General features: G+C 56.6%; 8 protein-coding genes and 1 non-coding gene across 9 annotated transcripts; 3 read left to right on the top strand and 6 right to left on the bottom strand.

Moving 5' to 3' along the window:
* Nucleotides 1-518: 518 nt before the first annotated feature.
* VTJ04DRAFT_6776 (uncharacterized protein) lies at nucleotides 519-2,693 on the top strand (the record flags this gene model as incomplete). Its single annotated transcript, XM_069365032.1, has 2 exons — nucleotides 519-1,664; nucleotides 1,722-2,693. 2 exons carry the CDS (start codon nucleotides 519-521, stop codon nucleotides 2,691-2,693), a joined length of 2,118 nt encoding a protein of 705 aa, XP_069218800.1.
* Nucleotides 2,694-3,722: 1,029 nt separating this feature from the next.
* Nucleotides 3,723-4,745, bottom strand: VTJ04DRAFT_6775 (uncharacterized protein; the record flags this gene model as incomplete). Its single annotated transcript, XM_069365031.1, has 1 exon — nucleotides 3,723-4,745. One exon carries the CDS (start codon nucleotides 4,743-4,745, stop codon nucleotides 3,723-3,725), a length of 1,023 nt encoding a protein of 340 aa, XP_069218799.1.
* A 386-nt stretch (nucleotides 4,746-5,131) lies between these two features.
* VTJ04DRAFT_6774 (uncharacterized protein) lies at nucleotides 5,132-6,669 on the bottom strand (the record flags this gene model as incomplete). The annotated part of the gene is made up of 2 exons (XM_069365030.1): nucleotides 5,132-5,617; nucleotides 5,692-6,669. The coding sequence occupies 2 exons, from the start codon at nucleotides 6,667-6,669 to the stop codon at nucleotides 5,132-5,134; spliced, it is 1,464 nt and encodes a 487-aa protein (XP_069218798.1).
* Nucleotides 6,670-8,011: 1,342 nt separating this feature from the next.
* Nucleotides 8,012-10,789, top strand: VTJ04DRAFT_6773 (uncharacterized protein; the record flags this gene model as incomplete). Its single annotated transcript, XM_069365029.1, has 5 exons — nucleotides 8,012-8,201; nucleotides 8,274-8,306; nucleotides 8,369-9,341; nucleotides 9,404-9,669; nucleotides 9,729-10,789. The coding sequence occupies 5 exons, from the start codon at nucleotides 8,012-8,014 to the stop codon at nucleotides 10,787-10,789; spliced, it is 2,523 nt and encodes an 840-aa protein (XP_069218797.1).
* Nucleotides 10,790-11,147: 358 nt separating this feature from the next.
* VTJ04DRAFT_6772 (uncharacterized protein) lies at nucleotides 11,148-11,795 on the bottom strand (the record flags this gene model as incomplete). Its single annotated transcript, XM_069365028.1, has 1 exon — nucleotides 11,148-11,795. The coding sequence occupies one exon, from the start codon at nucleotides 11,793-11,795 to the stop codon at nucleotides 11,148-11,150; it is 648 nt and encodes a 215-aa protein (XP_069218796.1).
* A 1,310-nt stretch (nucleotides 11,796-13,105) lies between these two features.
* VTJ04DRAFT_6771 (uncharacterized protein) lies at nucleotides 13,106-14,648 on the bottom strand (the record flags this gene model as incomplete). The annotated part of the gene is made up of 2 exons (XM_069365027.1): nucleotides 13,106-14,249; nucleotides 14,305-14,648. 2 exons carry the CDS (start codon nucleotides 14,646-14,648, stop codon nucleotides 13,106-13,108), a joined length of 1,488 nt encoding a protein of 495 aa, XP_069218795.1.
* Nucleotides 14,649-17,967: 3,319 nt separating this feature from the next.
* VTJ04DRAFT_6770 (uncharacterized protein) lies at nucleotides 17,968-19,641 on the top strand (the record flags this gene model as incomplete). The annotated part of the gene is made up of 5 exons (XM_069365026.1): nucleotides 17,968-18,100; nucleotides 18,154-18,296; nucleotides 18,355-19,364; nucleotides 19,420-19,547; nucleotides 19,607-19,641. 5 exons carry the CDS (start codon nucleotides 17,968-17,970, stop codon nucleotides 19,639-19,641), a joined length of 1,449 nt encoding a protein of 482 aa, XP_069218794.1.
* Nucleotides 19,642-21,716: 2,075 nt separating this feature from the next.
* Nucleotides 21,717-21,803, bottom strand: VTJ04DRAFT_t79. The gene has a single exon. It is a non-coding gene; the product is annotated as a tRNA-Trp (tRNA).
* Nucleotides 21,804-22,188: 385 nt separating this feature from the next.
* VTJ04DRAFT_6769 (uncharacterized protein) lies at nucleotides 22,189-25,783 on the bottom strand (the record flags this gene model as incomplete). The annotated part of the gene is made up of 3 exons (XM_069365024.1): nucleotides 22,189-24,529; nucleotides 24,581-25,031; nucleotides 25,084-25,783. 3 exons carry the CDS (start codon nucleotides 25,781-25,783, stop codon nucleotides 22,189-22,191), a joined length of 3,492 nt encoding a protein of 1,163 aa, XP_069218793.1.
* Between the last annotated feature and the right edge of the window lie 464 nt (nucleotides 25,784-26,247).

Here is a 26,247-nt window from a genome sequence, read left to right as displayed (position 1 = left end):
GTTTGTTTGAGGTGAAGTGAGCTCTCGGCAATTGGATGTTCCAGATGTTGGAGTCGGGCCAGGGACCCCCTGTCCCAACCCTGCCACAGAGTGCCCCGCACTTCAGTGAGCTTGTCTTGGAGCCTTGGAAGCACCCCTGTCCCCCTGTCCTGTGTCTCGGTGTCTCGCTGCTGTAAGTAACACGACAGCTTCGCGCTGTTCTGCCGCCAAAACGCGGCTCTCCACTCTCACTTGAACTTTCACCTTGCAACAGACACCCGTAATCCACAAGTTTGGGACTCATTCTCGCCATTCGAAACGAGCCCTCCCATCCCCCCTCTGCCATGTCTGTCAAATAAACAGGACCAGCAAGTGGACATTTTGTCCCATGCCAGTGTGCACCTCAGCAGCAGCCATTGTGGACCTCTCCGTCCCTCCAACAAGGCAAACAAAGACGCGTGACGTTTAGGTTTCGTCGCTTTCTCTCTGTCGTGCATGAGGGGTGCCACGCGCCGCCTCTCCCCGGACTCCCGGTCGCTATGGACGACCTGTCGCGAATGTCTGATGTGGATGCCGACCTGGACGTGGCCGTGACTGACGGCCCAACCATTGATCCTCTCCGTACAATTGCTCCATCGCCTGCAGCCCGACCCCGATCTCTGTCCGACGGCAGCCACACTCCGCTTCTCTCACCGTCCCCTCACCTCACCGCCGACCACTCCCGCCGCCAGTCCAAGGACGACATGGCCCTGCGGGACCGAGATTGCGACAATAACAATCATTCACCATCACTGTCCCAGCTCCCGTCTACTCCCATCCGCGGCGGCTTTGCATCCCACCGTCTCGCGCTGCAGATGCCCCAGCAGCAGGTGCCGGCCCGCGAACCTGCGTCTCCTGCAACCACCGCATTCCCCTCGACTCATGCCCGGCCGGTCCCACTCTCTCCGAGGCTGGAACAAGCTTATGCTACGCCCACAAACATTCTTCCACGTCGATCCCGCGGATTGGATTTCTCCCGAGCTGCAACAAGCCTACACCACTCCACTCTCGCCGACCAGACCGATCCCGATTCGTCCCCAACCATCGGGTCCCGAGCCATGAATATCCCCGGCCGCCGGTCCGGCGACTACGGTTCTGCCGTCGACCATACTTCATCGTCGCTCTGGTCCATGATGGGCAGTCATGAGCGTGTGCACGCCTCGAGTTCTCTCGGCAGCACTATCCACGCCATCTCGGATTCTTCCTCCAGTTCCGATGACGACGACTACATGGATGAGGACATGGACGAACCCTACGTCACCACCCCGCAGGTTCAGAAGATGGGAGGATCAGGTCCCACCACAGGCGTCCCGCCTTGGGCTGTGGGCTCGCCGGCCGTCAACAGCTTTCTTAGCTTCCAGCAGCGTCAACGCCATCGCAAGCTCCCGAAAAAGAAGATCCGTCATCCCCTAGGTCTTGGATTTCACTCGCCCGGAGCCATGATGTCCATGTCACCCCCCACTAGCCTGCTAGGCCCGCATGACATGTCACTCCACGCGAGGCGCGAGAGCATCAGTACGGCTGCCAACCAGCTGCACATCTCGGGCAACGATAGCGACGAGAATCCCAGCCGCCAGAACGAGGTTGAGAGCCCGCTGCGTCCCAGCATTGTCCGGCGAGCCGTTACCAGGAGAGGCAACCTGCTGGTAGGTTTTACTTGCTTCTTTGTAGATCCGGCGGCCTGCCGTTAACATATCACACAGCCCAAGACAAAAGGGTTCGCGCGTATTCGTGCTGCCCTTGCCGAGGAGAGTGCTCCAATCGAGTCCGAAGTCCGCCGAGAGGCCGAAGTGGTGCGCCAGGTCCGCGAAAGTGACAGGAGCCTTGAGCCGGCGCGTCCCCCTCCGTCAGCCACATCGACAGCGCTATCGAGCCCAAACATGGCGACGATAGACAACCCGGACGACATTGGTGATGACAGCATGATGGTGGACAACGGTGTCAGCGGTCTGGGGCTTTCGGGCGCAGGTTTGCGAGGAAATCTCCTGAGGAACAAGGGTAAGCCGTTTTTGGACACAGCGTTCTCCGACGTGGGCACTCTAGGCGGGCAGCGCGTAACACCGCCGCCCGCAGGCGCTTTTGCTCTGGCTCGCGCATCCACATCGACCATTTCAGGCATGTCCGTCGATGACATGAGCATGGGTTCGCCATCCTCCAACGGCACTGCCAGCCAGACGAACCCCTTCCATCACGGCAATCAAGCCACGTCTGGCAGTTCCGGGAGCGGCACGCCACTACCGCACGGAACGGGTCCCAACAACCCCATCGCTTCCAACCACCACCCGGCAACCGCAGGACCTCCCGCCCCGCCTACCGCCGCCGAAATCACCCGCCGCATAAACAACGGCGGCAAACGCCGCCGCGGCGACGACGACCTTGACCCCGTGAGCATCAAGCGCCGCGCGGTCAGCCCGGGAATGAGCGTCCAAAACTCGCCCGTTATGCAGTCGCCTCTCCAGCGGGATAATGCCCCGTGGGGAGTGCCCGCAACGTCGTCTTCGTCGAGGCCGGGGAGCGTCGGCGGGGATAGTAACGGGCCGTACAACAACAAGACGGGGAGCGAGAGCGGGAGTATTTATGGAAGCAGTGGTGGAGGGAGGAAGGGGAGCGGGAGGGTTGGGCTGCAGGGGATGGTGGAGACGAATGATGGGATTACGAGGTTGAGCATCGAGTGAGAGAGCGGGGAGGTTCTTTTCTGATCGAAGCGAAGCGAAGTGCTCACTGGGCCTTCTCTGCGGTGCTCGATCTTGGGCACACCACCAACGACGATTTTCGAAAGCCGGATTTTCGGTTTCAGGTTCCTGGACCTTTTGCGCAGCAGGCAGCGCACCCATACATGGCGTGGGGTCTTCAACAGCGCAACATGCGATGGCTTGGCCTAACTCCAGGCTCGCCATGCTTCGGCGGTTCTCACCACCTTTTCCTCTGCGTCCCTGGAATGGATGGAAATAATCGGAGGGGGGTATGCCCCGGAGGAGGTGAATGAGGGGGTTCGGATAATTAAAAGACAAAAATATGGGGGAAACGGGAATAGAGCGACACGACACAGTCTGAACGGCGGAGGGATGGCACTGGTTTGCGTTTTTTTTCTTTTCTTTTTTCTGCAACAGCATCAATAACGGATGGATGGTGGATGGCTCATTGTCCACGAATGGGGGATCAGGGATGGAAGGATATTACAGGGCGGCGGCGCATTTCTGGCGAGGGAACATTCCGGAGTTTCGTTGATTTCTATTTTTCTCGCGAAAAACGGCAGTATAACATAAACAGGGGCACATGGACAAAATCGATTTCCAGCTGAGCATGGCTTTCGCATGGTTATCTAGGTGGTACTTCTGCTGTGATTCCATAATTCCACGCAGGGGAGACTGTATTATAACCAATCCTCGGCCTATTTCAGCGTCTTCTGCTTGTATCCCATCGTCCCTATTACTCAAGAGCCTCCCGTCTGTCTAATCCATCACCCCGGGAACATTCTGTTCCGGTGATGATCCAAAAAGAATCATAGCAACGCTAGGGATTCAAGACGACTGTATAATGACTGAGTATCCGATGTGAGTACTTTACCTATTAAATCCGTACTCTCTTCCAGCCCATTCACAGCCGGCTCATCGCCGGCGTCCTGACCAACCCCTAAGACATTAGAGTCCACAATTCACAAGCACGACATTACAATCACCGTCCTTCCTCTGGTATATATGTACTCAAACCCCAGCATACCCCTGCTGTTGCTGTTGATGAGGAGGAACAACTCCAACCCCAATCCCCTCCTCGGGCACGTACAGGCCCGACAACCTCTCATCCAGCCACCGCGCAAGCTCTTCCACCTGCCTTCGCATGAGGGAAACGCCGCTCCCGCCTGGGAGGGTGCTTGTGGTGGAGGCCGCGCCGGTGGAGAGGATGGAGGATTGCGAGGGCGAGTTGTGCGGGTTGTCTAGATGTTGTTGATGTTGTTGATGGTGGTGGTGGTGGTGGACTGGCGTTGCTGGCGGCGGTGGGGCTTGGCCTGGGAGTATTAGTGATGATGTTGGTTGTTGTTGTGAGCCAGTGGTTGTGTTGTTTTCGGTGGTGGAGGAAGGGCCGGTGGTTGATATTTTTTGCTGGTATTGTTGTTGTGATTGAGAGGGCGGAGTGGTAGGACGGGAAGAACGCGATGTTATTAAAGGGGCGACGGAGGGGTCTGCAGTAGCGGCAGTCTGCTCGGTCGTTGAAGAGCCCGCTCCTTCTCCTCCTCCTGTTCCGGTTGTCCCTTGCGATATTCCTGCGCCCGTCGCTGACCCCTCGGTGCCGCCCATGCAGATGAACAGCATGCCGCACTTCAACCGGCGGATGACGAACACGGCGCCCGTGTCGAGCTGGACGGTAACAGTGGGTTGGCCGCGCCGCGCGGATTTCCGGGAGCGCACCACCGTCGGGGCATCCTGCTGCTGGATCCCGTTGTTGTTGTTATTGTTGTTGTTTGCTGGTTCCGCGGCGGCGTGGTCAGCGGGGTTCGCCGGTGGTTGTGGGTGCGCCGAGCTTTGGAGGTCCCAGAGGGATGCCGCAACAGCGGCCTGGCGGCGGAGGGCAGTGGCGGGGAGAGGGCTGGCATGGGCGAGCAGGCTGCCGGAGGGGGTGGTCAGCATGGCCGAGTGGATGTGCTCCGAGAGGTTGGCGCGCAGGAAGGCCGTGACCCGCTTGGTCAGCAGCAAAGGTGGTGGTTGTGGCAGCGGCATAACGCGCGACATGGTGAGAGGAGTTGGGCAAGCTCCAGCGTGTCGGATGAACGGGGGTTGTGAGGTTGGTGATATGTTGGAGGACGGAGGTGAGGTGAGGCCAAACATCCGTTGGAGCGGTTCATTCATTTCCCGAGAGCGGGAACAGTGCGGGTCAACTTGGGAGCGCAAGCCCGGGCCATGGATCCAACCTTGATAGGTAAAGCGTGGTGGGGCCAGGTTTCGGGTATTTATCGATAAGCGGCCCGTCCAACGGTCAGCTCCCCCAACATCTCATCTCCGCGCGCTGCTCTTGTTCTCTCCATCGTCGGTACACATGACCGTCCTGTCGTCTTTGTGTTTCGAAAATGAAATTCTGATTTCCCCAACACCCGCAGTCTCAACGGTAAAACTGGAATTTAGTACATAGTTGCCGCAGCATACTCGGGCTTCAACGTCTCCTTCTTGTCCTCTTCCTCCTCGGCACGCCGTTTCTTCGACAAACGAGCCTTATTCTGCTGCCGGAACCACATGTCATCATACTCATCGCGATAAAGCCGGCCATCTCCCGTGGTGCTCAGCCACTTTTCATAGTGCGGCCATGCTAGGTCGAGCTCTATGGTGGCCTGGCATGTGTTCCGGCGGTTCTGCTGCAACAGCCCGATCGCCGTCTGCCTCAGCCCCTCGGTGTATTCCGTCAGCTCCCCGAGGACCCTCTCGGTGTTGACGTCGCCAACACAGTCGTGAGGGCATTCTGGCCTCCGGTCCCTCTCCCTCGTCCGCACATGTATGCACTCGCATCCGGGACATTCCTCGGCCGGCGGCAGCTCGCTGCCCACCATCATGTGGTACATGAGCCTGCCCACGGCGTAGATGTCGTTGCCTTGAGTATAGGGGCGTTCCAACTGTTGGGGGGGAACCGTCAGCACCGTCTGCACTGTTCACTCCCCTCGGTTCGCATCACCGATTTTGGACTCACCCGATTCACCTCCAGGCCATCTGCCTTCCACCTCACCATCCTGTTCCTCAGGGCCGCTATCCCTACCTCCTCATCCCCCTCTGGCCCAATCACAGGCCCATCGGGAACCGCGCCGCTCGCGACAAAGCACCTCTCGAAACCCCCAAGCTTCACAGGTCCATACGTCTCGGTTCCCCTGGGTCTCTGCAGAAACACATTCTCTGGCTTGATATTCCTGTGCAAAACCGGCCACCAATCCTCATAGGGCTCCTCCACAATTCTCTCCCTCGTAAACCACCTCCTCAGCTTCTCCGACGCAGCCGCCTCTCCCAGGGCCAAGCGCAACGCATTGGCGTCCTCCTCGGCCTCCTCTGCGGTTTGCGGAACTGCTTGCTTGACGTTCCGACGGCCAGTGTGGAGGTACTGTAGCGCGCTGAGCAGGGAGAGGGTGACGTGCCAGATGAAGGACTCTGGGATCTTCTCCCTCTTCCCGGCGGTGGCGATGTCGGTGCTGCCGCCAGGCGGGTAGTAATCATCAAGTATGTCTTGCAGGGTGCCTTGGTCGGCGTAATCCCAGAGGAGCATGCGCAGAGGCCTGGAGTTTACAGGTCTGGTGATGCGGACGGCGATGGCGTTGGGGCGAAAGCGGCGGCTGCCACGCTTCTTATCTTCTGAGCTCTCCGAGCTGCTGGCGTTGTCATTGTCGTCCCTGCCGAAGGGGTCCTGGGGTGGCAGCGCGGCGGCGGCGGGGATCTCGACCGTCTCGTCGTAGATGGAGACCAGGTTCTCGTGGTTGAGCAGGGCAGCTGCGGCGTCGGCGGCGCCTTCGCGGATGAGTTCTGCCAACTGGTATGCTTCCTGGGACACGTCGTCGATCTCCAGCGGCCGGGCCAGGAGGAGCTCGCCATCGCCGGAGCGGCGGACGAGGTAAAGCCCGTCGGACAAGGGCTTGTGGGTTGTGTAGCGCGATTTGGGGAGGGAAGGGATTCGGTCTTCCATGGTGATGGTTGAATGGGATCAAGGCCTAAGTACCGTGGTAAGTATATCGATGGCTGCAGAGTGTTGTCTGCTGATGGATCGAGACGACAGAGACGATGAGTTTTAATCCTTCTCCCTCGAACGGGGCTGGAATGTCTGCGTAGGTGGCCCCTTGATGCAAACGCAGTCCTTTGTCGGACATGTGGTCCTGCATTCCTCATCCGGGATCCGGAACAATGACAATGAGCTCCTGCCATCGTCCCTTTGACCAAGTGACGCAGCTGCAACAAGAGTTGAATGCATCCATTGTGTTTCCATTTCCTTTCCCGGCGTCCATTCTGGATTGAGTGGGTGGTTCTTGAATTGTGTTGATGTGCCTCGTCTTCCTCAGTGGTGTTGTTGAGGGAGGGTGTCCCAACCCTCGGCCAAGACTGAAGCCAGGTGTTGGCTTTCTGGCTCGGTTGGCCGTGTAAGTCTAACAGCACTCATCACAAAAAAGTCCATTTTAATTCAATCTAGATTCCCTCGATCAGGATACAATTGCGTGACATAGGCAGAAATCCCACCTCTCTGTAGCGTCTTGATTCTAGTAGTACTGGTTATATCGACTCGAGATTTCCCAAATGAATGAATTTCTGATGATTTTTATGATTTGGAGGCTGAATGAGGCATGCGGAGGTTCGGCAGTCCGTCGAACGGTTCGATGGTCCGGGGATCGGGTTGCCAAGCCAGTCGATGCTGCACTGGACCCAATCAGGATGGCTTTCTCAACCCCGCTTTGCCCGAAATGGGGTAACGTCACAGTCCGGGTAGCAACTCTAGCCCACGGGAGGAAACATGGCTGCATCTCGATGGTCGCATTGGAACATCGTCCGAAGCAACCTGCATCGCTAGAGCGCCGCCACCGTTTCCTCTGCGAGAAGGACGCTGGGGGAGCATGTCTTGGCAATTGCCGCACCTTTTCAGAGATCAGAGACCTGGCCACTTCGTAGAAGGGAGGGAACACAATCATGTCTTTTGAAACCAACTACCGGGAGTATGGTGACTCAAGAGAGTCCGGGGATTATATCGATATCGAAATAAGACATCTATGAGTGTCGGTGCCGACGTGGTTAGGTTTTTCTCTCACAGGCTTCTCAACTCTTCATCAACGCCCGTCAGAGCCACCATGCCGATGACTGGACAGTAGGAGGTATCTTGCCTGAGTCGCCGCCAGCTTTGCGCCCGCGAGATAGGACGAGTGCCATCGGCATAAGGGGCCAACTCTGGCCAAAGCACGACTTAACTAGACAGGATCACCTCGTCCTGGGAACACACAAGAGTTAAACCAACCGGAGTCCGACAGTCTTATCAGTCAGTCGTGATGGCGCCGGTCCAGCTCCGGAGCACCCCGCGGAGGACGCGCGTTGTCCTCGTCGCCCTAGTCTGTATCCTCATCTGGCTATATCCTCCTTTCGACCTGACTTTCGACACCGGCCTCTCGACTCTCGGTTTGAAACCGAGACGCGATATACTACGATATGTCGATCCCCTCATCGGAACAGCCAACGGAGGCAAGTACATGCCCGCGCCTTTACAATTCCCCTTCAGATCGCCTATGGTGTATGTACTGACACCTCCTCTAGGACATGTCTTCCCCGGCGCGACTCTCCCCTATGGTAAGCCTCCGTCCTCAACATCGCCACCTTCACTCTCACTTCAATTACTCACCCCCAAACAGGCATGGCCAAAGCCGTGGCCGACACCCTGTCTCCCGCCGAAAACGCTGCCGGCTTCGTCAGCGACAACAACCCCGTCCTGGGCTTCTCGCACATGCACGACTCGGGCACCGGCGGCCACCCCTCCATGGGCAACTTCCCCCTGTTCGTCCACCCGGGCTGTCCCCAGGACGACTTCACGCAGTGCAAGTTCACCCTGATCCAGCGCCAGACCAACCGTGTCAACGGCTCCGTCTTTGCCAGCCCGGGCTACTTCTCCATCAACCTGACCAACACGGTGCAAGCCGAAATGACTACGACGCAACACGCGGTCCTGTACCGCTTCACGTTTGACGGCGCGCCGCTGGTGGACGTGGAGATGACGGCGATCGACGAGGTGGTCCGCGGCGTGCCGTACTCGCCGCTGGTGCTGGTGGATTTGACGGATTTGATGAATAGCCGGTCCGTCGGCGGGATCGAGGTGTTCGCCGAGGACGGCCGGATTGTTGGTCAGGGCAAGTACGCACCGAGCTTTGGGTCCGGGTCGTACAATGCGTATTTCTGCGCCGATTTTCGCGGCGCCGAGATTCGCAGGACGGGGACCTTCCAGGGGGAGAAGCCCGTGGAAGAGCCCAAGGTTTTGGACGGCTCCAAGCCCGAATATTACCTTTCCTCGGGTTCGGCTGGTGCCTGGGTGCAGTTTAAGCCTCCCGCGGATAACACCCTCCTGGCGAGGGTGGGTGTGTCGTTCATCTCGATCGACCAGGCGTGTGAGAACGCCGAGAGGGAGATTGCGGATTGGGATTTCAACAGGGTGGAGGGTGCTGCTCGCCGGGCATGGAGAGAAAAGTTGAGCGCTGTCGAAGTGGACCCGACGGGTGTGAGTGAGGAGTTGCTGGTCACTTTCTGGTCAGGGCTGTACAGGACCCTGTTGTCGCCGCAGAATTATACCGGAGAGAATCAGTTGTGGAACTCGACGGAACCGTATTTTGACTCGTAAGTTGTCATATGATGGTCGGGGGAGAGAAGTCAGGGGGAGAAAACTGACAAGCTGCCAGGTTTTATTGCATCTGGGATTCCTTCCGGGCGCAGCACCCCCTGTTGACCATCATCGACCCGGCCGCACAAACGGAGATGGTGCGTGCCTTGATCGATATCTACCGGTTCGAAGGCAAACTGCCCGACTGCCGCATGAGCTTCTGCAAGGGCTTCACTCAAGGCGGCTCCAACGCCGACATCGTCATTGCCGATGCTTTCATCAAGCACCTCCGCGAGGGTATCAACTGGACCACCGCTTATGAAGCCGTCGTCTCGGACGCGGAAGGTGAGTGTCCCCTTTCTCCCCACCCTCCCCAATCATCCTTCTCTAACCTCCAACTCCAGAGGAACCCACCAATTGGGGTCTCGAAGGCCGCGGCAACCTCGACAGCTGGCACAAGCTCGGCTACATCCCCTGGGACGACATCGACGAGAAGGGCACGGGACCAATGAGCCGCACCATCAGCCGCGGGGTGGAATACGCCTACGACGACTTCTGCATCTCGCGCCTCGCTCTCGGGCTCGGCCACCAGGTCGATGCGGCCAAATACGCCCGCCGCGGCGGCAACTGGCGCAACTACTGGAACCCGCACCAGCGCGACATCTACCTCGACGCCGACGGCGATGTGACGCAAACCCACTTCGTCGGCTTCCTACAGCCACGCTTCCGCAATGGCACCTTCCGCTACCACCGCACGCGCTCGTGCTCCCCCTTGCAGGACATGCACAGCTGTTACTACGACACCTCCCTCGATACGTACGAGGGCAGCCCGTGGCTGTACAGCTTCTTCGTGCCGCAGGACATGGCGAGCCTGATCGAGCTGATGGGCGGGCGGCAGGCTTTCGTCGAGCGGCTGCGGTATTTCCACGAGTCCGGCATAGCGTACCTCGGCAACGAGCAGGCGTTTTTGCCGACCTTCCAGTTCCACTACGCCGGCCGGCCCGGGTTGAGCAGCTATTTCGTCAGGGAGTACATCCCCTCGCTGTTCAACGCCAGCGTGAACGGCCTGCCGGGCAACGACGACTGCGCCATGGGCGCGTTCTCGGCCTTCGCCATGATGGGCTTCTTCCCCGTTGCTGGGCAGGACGTGTATCTCTTGTCGACGCCCTTCTTCCCGGAGGTGAGGCTGCGCGCGACGGAAGGGGGGAAGGGGAGGAAGCAAAAGTGGGCGACGATTAAGGTGCACGGGTTTGATCCGGAGGGGGAGAGGAAGTATATACAGCGGGCGAGGCTGGATGGGAAGGAGTATAGGAGGAATTGGATTAGCCACGACTTTTTCAGGAAAGGGGGGTTGTTGGAGCTGTGGGTGGGAGAGGAAGAGGGGAGCTGGGGGACTGGAGAGGATGAGGTGCCACCGAGCTATTCGCCGGAACTTGGATGGAGGGCGGATGGTGAGTTGCTGTGAGAGCTGGGCAGCAGGGAAATGATATGGAGTGGTGGGTGAGAGATTAAGTGTACATATTTGTCTTTTTGGTCCGGTTTTGGATGAGTTCATGATTTGTTCTTGATTTGACATGACCCGTTTCAACCAGATCCTTGGCCAATGTTGATCCCAGTGAGAGTCTCATATATGGAAGATAGGTGATGCCCTGCAAGTACATACATACCTTAAAGATGTACTGCCTGTGACCAACAAACCTCCCGAGTCTTGGTATTTCCTCCACTTGCGAAACAGAGACAGGCACATCAGGAGATACCTGTTGGTTGTCGATGCTGTTGTTGTTTTCACCCTTTCGCCTTGTTCTTCCTAACAACGAAATCCCTCACTCTAATTTGTCCTCCTCAGACAAGTCACTCCGACCGGTTGTCTCAGCCACATGGGTCTTCTCACCAACCTGCGGAGACGCCGAGGCATCGTCGACCCTTTGTGTTGCTGGATCCGCATGGGCAGTCGAGCTGATTGTCTCAGCTTGGGATGTGTCGACATCCTTCTGGTCAGGCTGGTTTTTCGATTTCTTGGTTTGCCGTCTTTCCCAGGCTAGGAAACACTCGCACAGTGGCTCCTGGTAGACATGTACCCACATTCGATACCAATTCTCGTCCTGAGAGCTGAGTGGCATGTACGGAACGTCGAAAATGGCGCAGGCAAGCAGGGCAAAGATGAACTCGACCGCAGGTCCCCGAATCGGCTGGATGAACCGCTTGTGGTATTGAGCAGTCAGCTGTCCACTATACCCTGGGCGCAAAACATGTACCACGAGTTGGATGGTCGAGGGTCTCGGCGGTGGGGTGAGGGTACTGTCACCTGTGTCTGGGCCTGGGCCGGCGTTCTTTTCTGTTTCTACCTGTTGTTGAACAGGCCGCGGATAGAACACCATGGCCCTTTCCATGAAGCGATCGTAGAGGTCGTCGCGGAGATAAATGCCGTCGTTGATGACCCCGCCATTTCGTCCCTCGAAGTACCGCGTCATCTCTTCGTTGAAGGACCAATCGTTGGACGATATCACACCGTCCTCCCGCAAGAAATCAAATGATCTCCAGCAATCACGGTCCCCCGTGATGCAACAAAACTCGTCATCTCGACTGAAGATCCGAGATGGAAGGGGGCGAGGATCGATTTTCAAGACATTCCAAGGCCAAGGGAGCTTTCCGTGGGGGAATTTCCATTCACGAAGACTCTTGAGGACGGGATGGTTGTCTATGAATGTACAATATCATGGTCAGTTACAAATGAGAGACCACGATCAAACAGCCAGTGGGGAAAGGACTTACGCGAAGCTGGATCCTCCTCTCCCACACACCAGTAATACACTCGACCATAGAGAATCCCATCTGCCGGGCGCTCCACGCGTCGAAAGATCGGACGGCCATCATTCCCCACGGACCTGAGTGCAAGCAAGCTGGTCGAGGAGGTGTTTCCGGTCACGATGCCCAACACCGTGGCGACAAAATCATAATCGATGCCGTCTCCAGGCTCGACGGCAGGAAACTTGAGGATCTCCAATTCATCTTCGGGCCATGCAGGATGTCGGAAGCATGCCCAAGGAAATGTCCTGATGGGCGGGGGCGTAAATGCGGGTTTGAGATTCGCGGTGTACATCTGGTGGATGTCTATCAGAGAGCAGGCAGCCCCCTTGTGCTTGGTGAGAGTAGATGTTGAGTTGGACCTAGGAACCACACGATGGCGAGAAAGCTGCCGATGTATCTCGTGCCTATATACGGATACCCGCCTCGATGTATACCCGGCACCCCCTTGACCGGATGGAGATGGCTGCCCGAAGCTATCATGCAAGATTCCAGGCATAGCATAGCAACCAACCCCGGTGTTTGGGGACCAGCAACACCACATCTGACGACCAACGAAATTGTGAATGTTTGATGCTGGAAAAGGCAGAAAGTGGTGGAAGGGAGTGGCTGGAAAAGAGATATCAGGGGACTAGAGCGTGGATAAGACAAGAAAGTTCTGGATAGGCGACGACACGAGCTGGGACAAACAAGCCAGGCAGCCATTTTCACCGCCAAAACGAACGTCATCGGCATGGTAATTGGGCCTGGATAGGTTTTACGTACACTGACAACAGCCAGATAGGCGCCCCATCTCACTAGCATACCCACAAGCCATTGAACCCCCTTTGTCAAACGGAGTGGCTTATTATTCAGCATCCAAGATGTCTATACTACACGTTCGCCTCGTCCCACACCCGGGTATCGCGATGATTCTGTCATGTATACTCATACATGGCTGCTAGTTATACACATTCCTCCCCCGCTTCTAGCCCACTCAAGCACTCTTCTCCGCAACCTTCTTCATCGCCTTCTGACTAACCGCCTCAGTCGCTGCCTTGGCGCCACCATTCTGCGCCAGCAGCGCCCTCTGCACCAACGCCTGCGTCCTCTTGCCGGGCAACCTCAGCCTGTGACCCGCCACCAACGCTCCCGTCAACAGCGCGAGCGCGCCGGCCTGGTGCGCTGCCGCCAACGGGATCGGGACGAGATACAACAGCGTCGTGATACCCAGCGTCACCTGCACCAGGGCGAGGTGTACCAGGCCGGTGGTCGCCTTGCGAACGCCGGGAGGCATGGCGGCGCTCACTGCCTTGCCCGTGCGCGCGTACGCGACCAGCGCAAGCACCGCGCAAAAGGTTGACACGGCCAGGATGCGGTGGTCGAGCTGGACGAGGGAGGGGTTCTCGAGCATGTTGCGCCACCAGAGATCGGACAGGTCGTCGCGGCGCGAGTAGAACTTGTCAAAGAGCTCCGACTTCGGCGGGGCGAAGCCGACGCCCATCTTGGGGAACTCGTTGTAGATGAGGCCGGCGTCGAGGCCGGCGACGAGGGCACCTGACAGGAGAGTGGTGAAAATGAGCAGGGTCAGGCCGGCGACGGAGCGGCGGAGGGTTTTGAGCGCGGGAGAGCGGAGCTGCTCGAACAGCTTCGTCGCAGCTTCCGGGTCACGGAGCATGCGGTGGGTGCGTAGGACGTTAAGGCCGGAAAGGAGCATCCAGCCGTAGCAGACAACGGCGGTGGCGAGGTGGGCAGTCAAGCGGTACTGGCTCACGCGTGGGTGCGAGCCGGGAGCAAAGAGGTCATCCTTGAGGCCGGACTTGACCATCCACCAACCGATGAAACCCTGAAACCCGATCAGAGCCGAGATGCCGCAGAGGTTGACGGCCATGCGGGAGGTGACGCGGCGGCGGGCGATGAAGTAGATGGTCGGGACAACAAAAGTCAGACCAATGACGCGACCCCAGACTCGGTGGAACCATTCCATGAAATATATCTTTTTGAACTCGTCCAAGCTCATGTGCGGGTTGAGAAGCTTGTACTCGGGAGACGCGCGGTACTTGTCGAACTCGGACTGCCAGTCGGCGTCGGACATGGGAGGAAGGGAGCCCGTGACGGGTCTCCATTCCGTGATGCTCAGACTGGACGGTTTCAGTGAGCGAGGTTCCAACGCCAATTGCTCAAGGAGCAACATACCCAGACTCAGTCAAGCGGGTCAGGCCACCCCAGACGACGATGCCAAAGACGCTCACGGCGCTGCCGACGAGCCAGTAACCCACGATTTTGGGGTTGGTCTCGGGGAAAGAGGACCCTCCATTGCCCTTGGACGCCTGCGCAGCGGCATTGGCATTGTTTGCGCTCGTCGACGCAAAGCATCTTTGGGAGGTCCGGGCAGTCCGGGAGAGCTGCTGCAGGATCCGGGAGGGAGCTGCGGGGTGGACCGGGGAGAGCTGGCGGCGCAGGCACGGCGCGAAGGTGGCCGACGCGCGGGGGAGGTAGACGCCGGCCCTGCGGAGGCCGATGTGGAGGAATGCCATCATGGGCGTGACTCGCGCCGGTGCGGCGGCGGTGGTTGAAGGAGGAGCTCTTTCTCGGCCGAGCTCTCGCACACTTTCGGATTGTCAACTGGAAAACAGAAACACAAAATCAGGCCATCGGCCAAGACGGAACCCGGGGCGGCCCCACTTCCGCCCCACATCAGGCCCCGCGCCGGCCGATGGTTCGGTGACTCGGGCTCTTTGTTCCTGGCTTTGACACAGCTCCAACCTCCAAAACCGACAGTCGGCGATGTCTACGACAACAAGCTGGAACAGACAATGGAGCTTCAATTCGGAGCCCTCTCCTTTCCATTGGACATGCTGACATATCATTTGTTTCCCTTGTGAAACCGCCAACTGCCGTGGCCTTTGCGACGAGTCAGTCAGTCGAGATTACGCAAGTCCTCCCTGGGCTGCTCTCCAACATCTGGACATCCCGTGGTGGCTGGCGTGGTCCTGACGCCGAGAAGTAAATGGCTGATTTTCTGTTACACGGGCCGTGACCGCAATGTTTTGGCGATGGATATGTTGAGACGTTCAAGCTGTCTCAAAGGATCTCTCAAGATTCAGACGAAATGGTCATAATATTGCACATCCTGCTCTAAAGCGAGGGAACCCGAGCAGCTTCACTGAAGCGGCCGGTCATCCGAACCGGGACCGTCTTGCCGTCTGGGAGTTTCGGTTATACTTGTACTTGTAGTTCTCTTGATCGAGATCGCCAACTCCTTAGCATTAGGCTTCGTTTTGTGATGTGCAATGTTAAATCGCACGTCGCTGACACCAGTTCGCGTGTCATCTGGTCGTCCTCCACCAGGGCAGCAAACGCTGGTTGACATTGTCGATCCGGCCTGTGACAGGCCATGCGTTTGTCCCATGGTGACCTTGTCAGTCAATTCCAAATTTATGCTTGACAACCTGGAAGCTCAAGCGTCGTGCTGAGAAAAATCAGATGAAGGATCACTTGAAGCACTCGCCTCGGGTAAAGAAGCTCCAGAAACACTAGCCCAATCGCGAATGTGATGTTCCATGAACACTGTCTCAGTCACAAGGATGTCCTCTCAAGAAATACTAGCCTAGAAGAAACACCAACTCCATCAAAAACACCAAGGGCGCGCGTCGTCCGCGCCCACCAAAATAGATGATAGCCGCGGCTACGACGAGGTATCGCGGGCGCTTTGGGGGCACACTCCACCAAATGAGCTGCCGTGAAACGTTCGACGGTCAAGTTTTGTCCTCGAGACTTCGACGCATGGAAGACCTTTCCGGGGTATTTCCAACCAGAGAAGGTCTGGCCACAAAAGCGCCCAGATCGAGATCCGAGGGACAGAGAAAACTGGTCGCAGCAGACACAAAAAAAGGAAGAGAGTCGCGTTGCGATTGGCCCGGCAGACAACAACCTGGAATGTTTGGAGCCAAGGCGGCAAGTCTCTCGTCCCTTGAGCTTGTTCGTGCGGCAGCATGCTGCGAGATCTGCGATGCCAAGAGTTACAGGAGTGTTCGGCGACCGGGGTACGCGGAAGTGGCTGCGGTTGCGGCTCCAAAGACCCGTCGACAAGGCCCAGCTCTTGGTGACCACAACCGCCAACGCAGCAGTCGGCAGTCAGTCAAATGCCACAATGGCCGAGACTTTTGTTTCTTCCCTCCTTGTCAACCCTGTCTTGATGTTTTGACTGATCTCTGGAGTTCGGCTGGGTAACGCCGGCGCTGGGGACATGTCGGGGAATCAGTGGAGATGCACACAGACGTCACCCCTGCCGGCCGGCCTCCTGCGTCCGCTCCCCTGCCGCTGGCTGCGGTTAAGGCAAGTATTGCCGGTGACATGTTTGGTGATCTCCGTCTGGGAGTGCCAACAGCTCGGATGTACTCAGTTGACTCTTTTCGAATTATGAACAGCTCTATGTGTTTTTCGGCGACGACCGAAGTGAAGAAAAACAAGAAGAAACCGGGAATGCAGGAAGCATGTTTGCATGACCGTTGGGATTGAGGCTGAGAATGTGGGCTCTGCTCTTGCCCATTTTCGTTTGCAGAGCCTCTGTTGGTGTGGAAATGCAGGCTGCCCCACCTCCGTTGCTGACCTTATTGAAGACCCACCTTCCTTTCTTGGGTAAATACCTGCGCTCTGAGTGGACGGCCGGACTCTTTTCCGACGTGCTCCAGAATGGTGGGTCCGTTTCACATCTCATTTTGGTCCAGATTCGAGCCTGGGCCCAGGGGCTCTTCTCCGGTTTCTGCTTCTCTGCTTCGCCTTGCCCCCGCCCACCGAGCGCCCGTGCCTTGTTGGCGACGCTCCTGGCCAGTACAACGTAACCTCGCGCGACGGCGGCTTACCTGGCTAGAACAACGCTATGTTCCATTCAGCGACGGCAATTTCTGGTCCTGTGCGGCCCCAGTCTACTTAGTGGGAGCTCGTTTGGTCCTTGATGCGAGCGACCTAGTCCTGGCAAACATCGCGTGCCTCCACCCTCAACTCTTCGAGGCAGGTTGAGCCGCCATCGTGTAGTTAGGATTGCAACTCCATCATGCCAACCAGACAAACCACGGGTGTCCCAAAACACCTGTGGAGTGGACATGTCGTCCCCAAAGGGACCTCACTGGCTCGGTCTGAATCCAAGATTGCAAAAACGCGAGGCACTCATCTTGTCCCCAGACCGTTGCGAGTATGTTACCAGCGTCGAGTCAGATACCATACGTACACACAGTTAGAGGAGGATCCTCTGTCCTTAGATACTCGAGACAAACTCTTGCACTCTTCCAGGTTCGTTGTCATCATCGGCTTCCATTGCCAGGGCTCTGCCGGCCTTCTTGCGACCAAACACCCCCTGGCCCGCTCCGTTCACGACTCGCCACACCGTTGCAAGACCCCAGGCCCGGATCGACGCCAAGGCATGTCGCACCCTATACTAACCCGTGCAACCCCATATCCCAAGCCTCTGGCCCTCTTGGCTCCCGTTTCTTCCTGCTTCTCGCCGTGACTGTCCTCTGGAGGGCGTCTTTCTTTTCCTTCTTCTTCTCTCTTTTTCTAGTACTTAGTATTGTTTTGATATTCCCTCTCACCTCCCTTTCCCTTTCTTTCCCTCTCTCCCCCTTTTGGCCCTTCGCTGCCGACGCCGCCATTCGAATGGTTGGCATATCCGACCGAGTCCGGTGATTTCCTTTTTTTTTTTTCTTATTTCTCTTCTCTTCTTCTTTTTCGAGGCTGCAGGGCGGCTTCGCTGGTGTATTCTTTGGAGTTTTCAATTCTCTTATTCTGGGCGTGAAGCCTGGAGCCTCCCACGCCCGAACCGGTCCGCACCGCCAACCGTTGTAGTAGCCAACCCCCACAATGGCCGACGGTCCAAACTCTTTTATCGGCCTGGAGCCGGAGGCAAGCATCGAGCCTCTCGATGGCAAGCCCGTGTGCGGGAGTGGTGAGGAGGCTGGCGAGTACGATCTCCCTCTCCATGTCGCCGCCTTGTGTAAGTTCCGGTCCTGGCCAGGTGACCGAGCGGACCGCTAACGTGCTGTGTAGTCATGGTTATGGCCGCCTCCATCATTGGCGCTGGCTTTCCAGTCGTTGCGAAGAAGGTTTCGTGGATCAAGGTGCCGAAGAAGACATTCTTTCTTTGCAAGCATTTCGGTACTGGTGTCCTGGTCGCCACCGCCTTCGTCCATGTAAGCATCGCCATCACTGCCACCAAGAAGACAGTCAGACATGCTGACCGCATAACAGTTGCTGCCGACAGCCTTCGGCAACCTCACCGATCCTTGCCTTCCAGACTTGTTTACTGACCAGTATCCTGCCATGCCTGGCGTCATCATGATGGCTGCCATGTTTGCTCTGTTTGTCATTGAGATGTGGCTGAATGGCAAGATGGGAGGCCACTCTCACGGCGGACCAATGGGTTTCGAGGCGCAGAACAACACTATGGCCAACCCGGCAATGAACATCACTCAAGGTGATAACCGCCAGGCCGCTACCCGCGGCCCTCCGCCCCCGCGCCCGCCGCGTTACACGAGCACCACCGATTTCGAGATCGAGGACATCGAGTACGAGAAGAAGATGGCTCAGAAGATGTACGAGGAGAAGATGCGCAACTACGCTCCTCAGAACCCCTTTGGGGATAACGCTTACCCGTACACCGATCCCGGCAACCCGTACGCCGACGACTATGCCATCCGTTCGCAGATGCCCCCTTGGTTCATCGTCTTCTATGAGCAGTACTGCCGCCAGCGTCTCGAAATGTTCAACATGATCAAGGAGGTGGTGCACAAGCAGAAGCAGCAGGAGCAGCAGCAGCAGTACCAGGAAACCCCGGTCTCGACCAAACGCCAGACCCTCCTTAACCAGTCCTCCTACCTGTTGAACTCCCCATACATCGACGTCGAGACCGGCCAGCCCGTCCACCCCGATGTGTACAAGCGCATGTCGACCAACATTACTCTGCTCGAGGGCGGTATCCTGTTCCACTCCGTCTTCGTCGGCATGACCATCAGCATCACCATTGATGGCTTCATTGTTTTGGTGGTCGCCATGCTGTTCCACCAGATGTTCGAGGGTCTCGGTCTGGGTTCGCGTATTGCCGAGGTCCCGTACAAGCGCGGCAGCCCGCGGCCCTGGATTCTCGTCATGGCGTTCGGTCTCACTTGCCCGATTGGCCAAGCCATTGGTCTGGTTGCTCGCGGCGCCTACGACCCAAACAGCGCCTTTGGGCTGATCATCGTCGGCGTTTTCAATGCTATGTGAGTAGTGGCATGACGATGACAAGAGAGAGGTCATGGCTAACGTTTGTCACAGTTCTTCTGGTCTCCTGCTGTACGCTGCCATGGTCGATCTGTTGGCTGAGGATTTCTTGTCCGAGGAGGCCCGGCGCACCATGACCAGCAAGGACCGCAAGCTCGCCTTTTTCATGGTTCTTCTGGGTGGTAAGTGGTTCCCTAATTGTTACTTCTAGACCTCTCAGTGGCTCACACAAGTATTGCAGCTGCGGGCATGTCCGTCGTCGGTGCTTTTGCTTAAGCCTTTTCGCTCAAACGATACGCGAAGCATGCGATCGAACTCGATTGAATCAGCTCGAACGGTCCCCCTGCTCTGAGAACCCGAGACCCGACACGGCGATGTTCGACAGCGTTAGTGGACGAGATGCGGCATCGGATATCGACGGTTACCATGACCAACAAAAAAGCCTCAGGTTGGGGCAGGACGCTGGGCTGTGCGCAAGGGATATCTCAGAGAGACACTTGTATGGACCTGTTTAAACGGACGTTTTCTTTCTTTTTCTTTTTCCCCGGGGAACTTCCTTTTGGCGTTGTTGAGAGAGGGAGAATCTAGACAAGTTTTTTACCCCTGGGCATACGACATTTCACGACACATGTACTGGGCGTTCATGTACACTGGCGTTTTTAAGATCGGATGGGGGTTGAGGGATGGGATTGCATTCACGCATGCTCATGGAGAGAGGGGGAAATACCCGGGAGGGATTTGACGTTCGTTCGGCGGCTCAAACCGCCACCACACTACCTACCACAGCCTCGACGGCGCTTCAACTGTATTTGTATTATTTGCTGCAGCAGATGCTGTGTATGTGTAATTAGGTGTGGAAGAGAATAAGCAGAACAGAAAACTTTGGAAAAATGGTTTGGCCTTCTTACACTGTCCTGAGCCAAGTTGGTTGATGAAGAAAAGAAGGAAAGCAACACATTGATGACTCCACGATGATCGCAGCTATCCTCATTGCGCCACGTGAACGATAAAAAAAGGGAGGAAACAGAGCGAAAGAAAACATCAAGGAAGAAAACGAGGACAGGACAGGTATATTATCTGTCCCAGCAACGGGGTCTGAACACGGCACAGCCCCTTTTGGCCAACAACATGACCATCCCACTACGTCCCTGCGCTACTGCAGCTGCAGCGGCTCCCCTTTCCTGTTTGTCTGTGAGCTGCATACCAGATATGTCAGGTACATCTAGATATGTGAGGCAAGATAGGTGACCTACCTCTCAAACCACCACGACAGAACGAGCAAGGCAACCTCAACGCTCCTCCTCCTCCCCAGACCTGATCCGGACCCGAAATTCCCGGCGACGTGCCTGATCGTTGTGTTGTCGTAGGTACGTAGTGCAATCCAACGCACCTACCATCGCCTCGATGAAGCGCGTCCAGATAGCTGACTCTAATAACACAGTTCTGGTCACAGAGTTTGGTGGCCTGAGTTTTGTTTCCCGCCAGCCAACGGGCGAGTGTGTGAAACATACACAGTATCTGCTTCATACAATTTTGAGTAATATACGTATTAGGAGGTTAGATAGAGAAGAAAGAAAAAGCAGAAAAAGAAGAAACGTTTTCTCGGCATCGGAGACATGTCTGCCGCGGGGACGGAGGTGGCTGTGCTGATGGTCGTCGGAAACGGGCCCGGGGAGAGAGGTTGTGGTCGGACCTCTCGCCGACGCGAGAACCTAACCAAACAGGTCGAATACAACCCTCCGGGGTTGGTTGGCGTCAATCACACACCTGCTTGGTGGGAAGGACGGGTGGTCGGCTCATGATGATGCTTTTGCTTTTATGCATGCCGTTGAATGGCGGTGATCATGGTGGTGATGGGCATGACTTGTGAAAAAGTGGAATGTGGAGCTGTGTTTTTCGACCCCTGGAGAGCACTCCGTATATAGCAGCCCATGACCATATGGAGGTCGGTGTTTTGGTCGATGTCTTCTCCTGGCCCCTCTCGGGCAACAACTGTTTCCAGCGAAGTGTTTCAAGCCCGAACTCTCCGCAGTTTCCAATCGCTTCTGGAACCCTTTGTTGGCCTAGTGTCAAGATAAACTTGCTGAGATTAGCTTCGCGGAGGACAAGGTGGTAACATGGTGAGCGGGACATGTCGTCAGGGCGGCGTCGTTCGGCTGCGGGACGGTTCTTGAAACAAGCTAACCCCAGAACCATACCATCATGAGAGCAAACATGATGTTTTTTTTCCTAAGACAGAAAAAAGTAACATCGGAGACGCTGCGAAGTAGGAAACCACGGCTTGGAAAACATTTAAGTCAGGGAATATTGGAAAAATATTCAAGTCGAAAAAATATCAAAAGTGAATGGGTTGAGGCCTACCCGATTTGAACGGATAACCTTTCGATTGCTAGGTTTGGTAGCTGGAGTCGAACGCGCTACCGTTGCGCCAAGGCCCCACTTGTAAGTGTTGGAGTAAGGTCTCAGAGTGACCATTCGTAAGGCTCTGGTGGATGAGCACAGCAGCCGGGGAAAGAAAGATCTTTACCACCTTCTCAAGACTGCAAGATGGAAAGAGTTGAGAAATGGCAAGGCATTGAGCCAATCGAGGATATCGAGGATAATAACCAAGCCGAGACTTGTCCGAGGCACCCTTCTAGTGACCACTACCGCTAGCAAACAGCAGAAGCAAACACCCCAAGACACTCATTTTCCTTGATTATGATGGTGCTCGACTCTGTCACCAAGTACATACATTCATACACGACACCGCTAGCAAGGTACAGGACACGAGATCAACGCTCTTTACAGTTCCCATCCCTCTCCTATTAGCTCACCATCCTCTCAGCTCAAATCAAACCCTGCGCCACTCGTCACCGCATATAGCAACTTCTCCTTCAACACCTCCTTGCTCGTGTACTGCGGCAGCTTCAACAGATTGACGCAAGTGCTCGCGCTTGGCAACCTGTCCTGATCCCTTCCACCGTCCCTGATACTAAACGGCGGACACAGCTGTTTAAACCCGAGCAACGGTGCCCTGGGAGTGCTGGTGACGTACTTGAGCACGTCGCGCCGGCGCTGGTCGTCCAGGTCGCGCATGACTTCCCAGAATAGCTTGACGGTGGGATGCTCCTCGCCGTCGTCGCCAATGGCGTAGACACCGCTGTAGACCGTATGCCGGCGGAGGTCCTCCACGTCGATCTCGGAACTGTCGCCGCCGACAAGGCGTTGGAGCTCATTCTGGTTGAACATGCTCAGCCATGCCGGGTCGATGATCAACCCCAGGCCGCGGAGGAAGGCGCGGGTTTGGGCATATGGTTGGACGACGAGACGGTGGCGGGCAACGTAGCTGATATAGAGTGGTCGGTTTTCGTTGGTGACAATGATGTCCTCACCGTTGGGCACCAGATTCCTGGTGACGGTCCGGATAGGCTCCCCTGGAAGGGAAACCTGATCGGTGATGGTGAAGTCAAGTGCCAAGTCGCGAACATCGCCTGGGTAGTTCTTGAGGCGGAGCATGCCCTGATACAGTTCTTCGTCGAGCTCGCGGAGGTCGTTGATATTGGCGCGGTAGGCATCGGGCGCGCCCGCTGACGCCCATTTGAGCAGGAAGAAGCCGGCGAAGGCGATGTCGATGAGGATTCCTTCGTACAAACACTTGCCGATGATGCGCCCGAGGAACTCGTATTGGCGAAGTCGATCAGCGATCGCCTCGTTCCACTCCTCGGAACCTTCAATAATACCTGCTTCTCGGAGGGCATTCTTCCTCTGGTCCAGGTCACAAGGGTTGGGGTAGTACGAGTTCTTGCTGTTGGAGACGAATAGGCGTTCTTCGGGACGGAACGCCTCTGAAGTGGCGCTGATCAGGAACTCCTTGGTAACACCGCCTCCGTCAATTCCTGCTTCAGGCATGCCGAATTCGTCCACGAATGTAATCTGGATGGGTTCCTTCAGCTTGTCGTCCAAGCTCCAAAAGGCTTCCATGGCGTCTTGAAAGACCTGACCCCTCTGGATTTTCGCCTGGTGACGGCTAAGCTCACGATGGGCCATTGGGTCTGGATCAAATGGCCCGCCGTGTTGGTTCAGCACCCATAATCTCCAACGATCGGGGTCAATGTTGCCGCCTCGTCTGCGATGTTTGTCCAAGTAGACAAACTGTCGGAATATCTGAACTCGCATGTCGAAGGGAATCACGAAAGGCATGTTCCGTAGAATCTCCAGCCTCGGCACTGCAGCAGCCCGGAGCAGGTGCTTTCTTGCTTTTTGCCGGGCGATCAAGATTCTTTCCATCTGAGCTTGGCGGGTAAGCCTCAGCCCGCCAGCAGTCATTGCTATCCGTGTATTTGATGGCGTGTCGTCGTCCGAATCGTCGTCAGAGTCGGAGTCTCTGCCTTCTGTCTCCTCCCGTTCGCGCTGGTTCTGTTCTTCGAGCACGACTGCCGAGAGGAATCCATCCATGTCTAACTTAGAGGTCATGAGCCAGTGACCTTCTGGCAAAAAATGGCGCCGCGAATCCCGCTCGTACAGCATCTTCATGGCTGTGGAGATCAGATTTCGAAATGCCTCAAAGTCCACACCAGCCGTGACCGAGAAACCCAAAGGTGTGGGAGAGGAGCTGCTAGTGGCAGCACGGGAAGACAGGGGCGAACCATCTGCAACCGTCACCAACTCGGGGGTTGACCCGAGGAGATCGGCGGCATGGTAATACAAGGCGAACCCGAGGTGTTTGAGGAAAGTGGCAAGTTGTGCCAGATTATCCCGGCCGAGGTTGCTGGATCTCAGACGAGAGTTCGATCCTCCCAAGAAGGCGGTCGGATTCAAGCCACCAAAGAAGTCCTCATCGTCGGTCAATCGGAGAACGAAGATGTAGAGCTCCAAAAAGAGGAGAATTGTGCGCCACTCGCGGTGCCAAGTAGAGTCGGTTTCGGATGGGGGCTTCTGGCGGAGAACAGGGAGGGCCGCGTCCGCATTGGAGACGATGCTGGTAAAGATGGACGTCCTGCTGAACGCATTCCAGAAGAACTTGACAGCAGGCAGCGGTCCAGCGGCGGTGGGGATATCGGCCAGATACAGTCGCATCCGTATGTCATCGCTGAGCGCCGGGAAACAGTTCACTAATGTGAGTAGATAGCCGGCCAGGAAACCGGCGTGTTCAACATCGGATTCTGAAGTCCCATCGTGCTCCCTGGTTTGGTCAGTTTTGTCTGTTTGGACGCAACTCAGCAGAGGCACTTACGAGATAAACTGCCCCAGAAGGCTGGAGATCTCATCCCGATTAGTAAGAGAAGAGAGTGCAGTCGACACGTAGGAAGGAAGGGCCTGGTCAGAGTGTTCTTCAGGCGTTCCAGCCCCACCCGAAGCTTTCGGGTCGGGGGTTGAGAACCACGCTCGGATGTGCGTTGAAAGGGTTGAAAGGAGGAGGTACAAGGCGCGAAGAGACCGGGAATGGAGCGCCTGCTGCCTTTTCGCCTTTTGTAGAGTAATATAGTGCGCCAGTAACCACATGAGATCTGACGGTGACGTTGTGGCAATTTGGTTAATGGTGTCCCTCGTGGCGATCGAGTCCGAAAGCTCGTCGACATTGATATCAACGGCAAAGGAGCCAATGTTGGCCTCGAAGAGGGTTAAATCGGCCTGTGTTAGGAATGACGTCGCGAAATCATAGTATGCAGACCGAGTGAAATCACCTAAAAACGGTCAGTTGAAGCTCACTTCAGGTCTTTCGGAAAGGCCACATACGCGGGGCGTTGGGCACTGAGAGCGGAGCCACCACGGCACTGCGAAGGCAGTCGAATAAGGGGGCGCTCGCTCTGCAGTATCCTGCCAGAACCTTGTACAACCTTGGGAGAACGGCTTGGACCGACTGCGGCCGTAGCCTCACAATCTGGATGAATATCTTCAGGATGAGTTGTGCCTGTGAGACATCCTGATCAAGGTGTGATTTCGAGGCTTCAAGTCTCTCCAAGGCTGAGACGACGATCTTGGCCAGCCGGCCTAGGCGTGGCAGCTCGATAGCCCCGGACTCGAAGCACGCAAAATTGGTCATCATGAGATCCGTTGCGACGAGGCATAGCCGGGTCTGGTCTTTGGTGTTTGTTGTCTGATAGATGTTGAGCAGCAGGGGTGTCGCTTTAACGGTCCGGCTCTCTGTATCGGAATGGTCGGAGTAGAGCTGATCCAAGGCCTGGCGGCGGGACTCTCGAAGGGTGCGTCGGGCGCGGTGACCTCTCCATGTCTTCTGGATTCGTCGTGCGGCCTTCAACCTCTCTCTGTCCTGTTGCCTCTGGGCCCGTTCGGCTTGTGCTTGCGCAACTGTCTTAGACGCACCCAAGGCGGCGCCGGGATTCCATGAGGAAGCTGCCCAAGGATTGACAGATTTTTGGCCGCTCATGTTGACGTTGCGCGGCCTTCGCGCGCTTCCAGTGAAGGTCGGGAACATGGCTGAAGATTAGGCGCGACCGATGCGCCTCGGGGAAAGGGTGGCAGGTAGGTTGGAGAATCGGGAGGTTGTCAGGCGAGCAGTTCCTCGGGGTACATCGAGGAGCAGGGGAGCCCCCGAAGAATCCAATAATGAAGGGGATCAAACGTCGAGTGTTGCTTCCACAGACAAGGACGAGTTCTGGCCGTGTTCTGAGGTTCAATACGGGACGCGGGGATAAGCGTTTGGCGACGGCGAGGCAGCAACGCAGCTGTTCGGGGGAGGCAGAAATGGGACCAGAAGCTCACGACTGGCTGGATCGCACAGGACAAGGTGGGCAGTGTTGAGAGTCTCTGGTGCAAACGAACGCCCGAGTTGCCCGAGTAAGAAAAACGTCAAAATGAAGTCACTGGATTCTGATACTACGAGAAAAGCAAAACACAGAAACCGCATCAAGATCACAAACCCGATCCTGGAGCCTCCTT

The sequence above is a fragment of the Mycothermus thermophilus genome, assembly GCF_041956435.1.
Source record: "Mycothermus thermophilus strain CBS 625.91 unplaced genomic scaffold VTJ04scaffold_4, whole genome shotgun sequence".
Taxonomy (NCBI): Eukaryota; Fungi; Ascomycota; class Sordariomycetes; order Sordariales; family Chaetomiaceae; genus Mycothermus; species Mycothermus thermophilus.
This window is presented reverse-complemented; position numbering and strand designations above follow the sequence as displayed.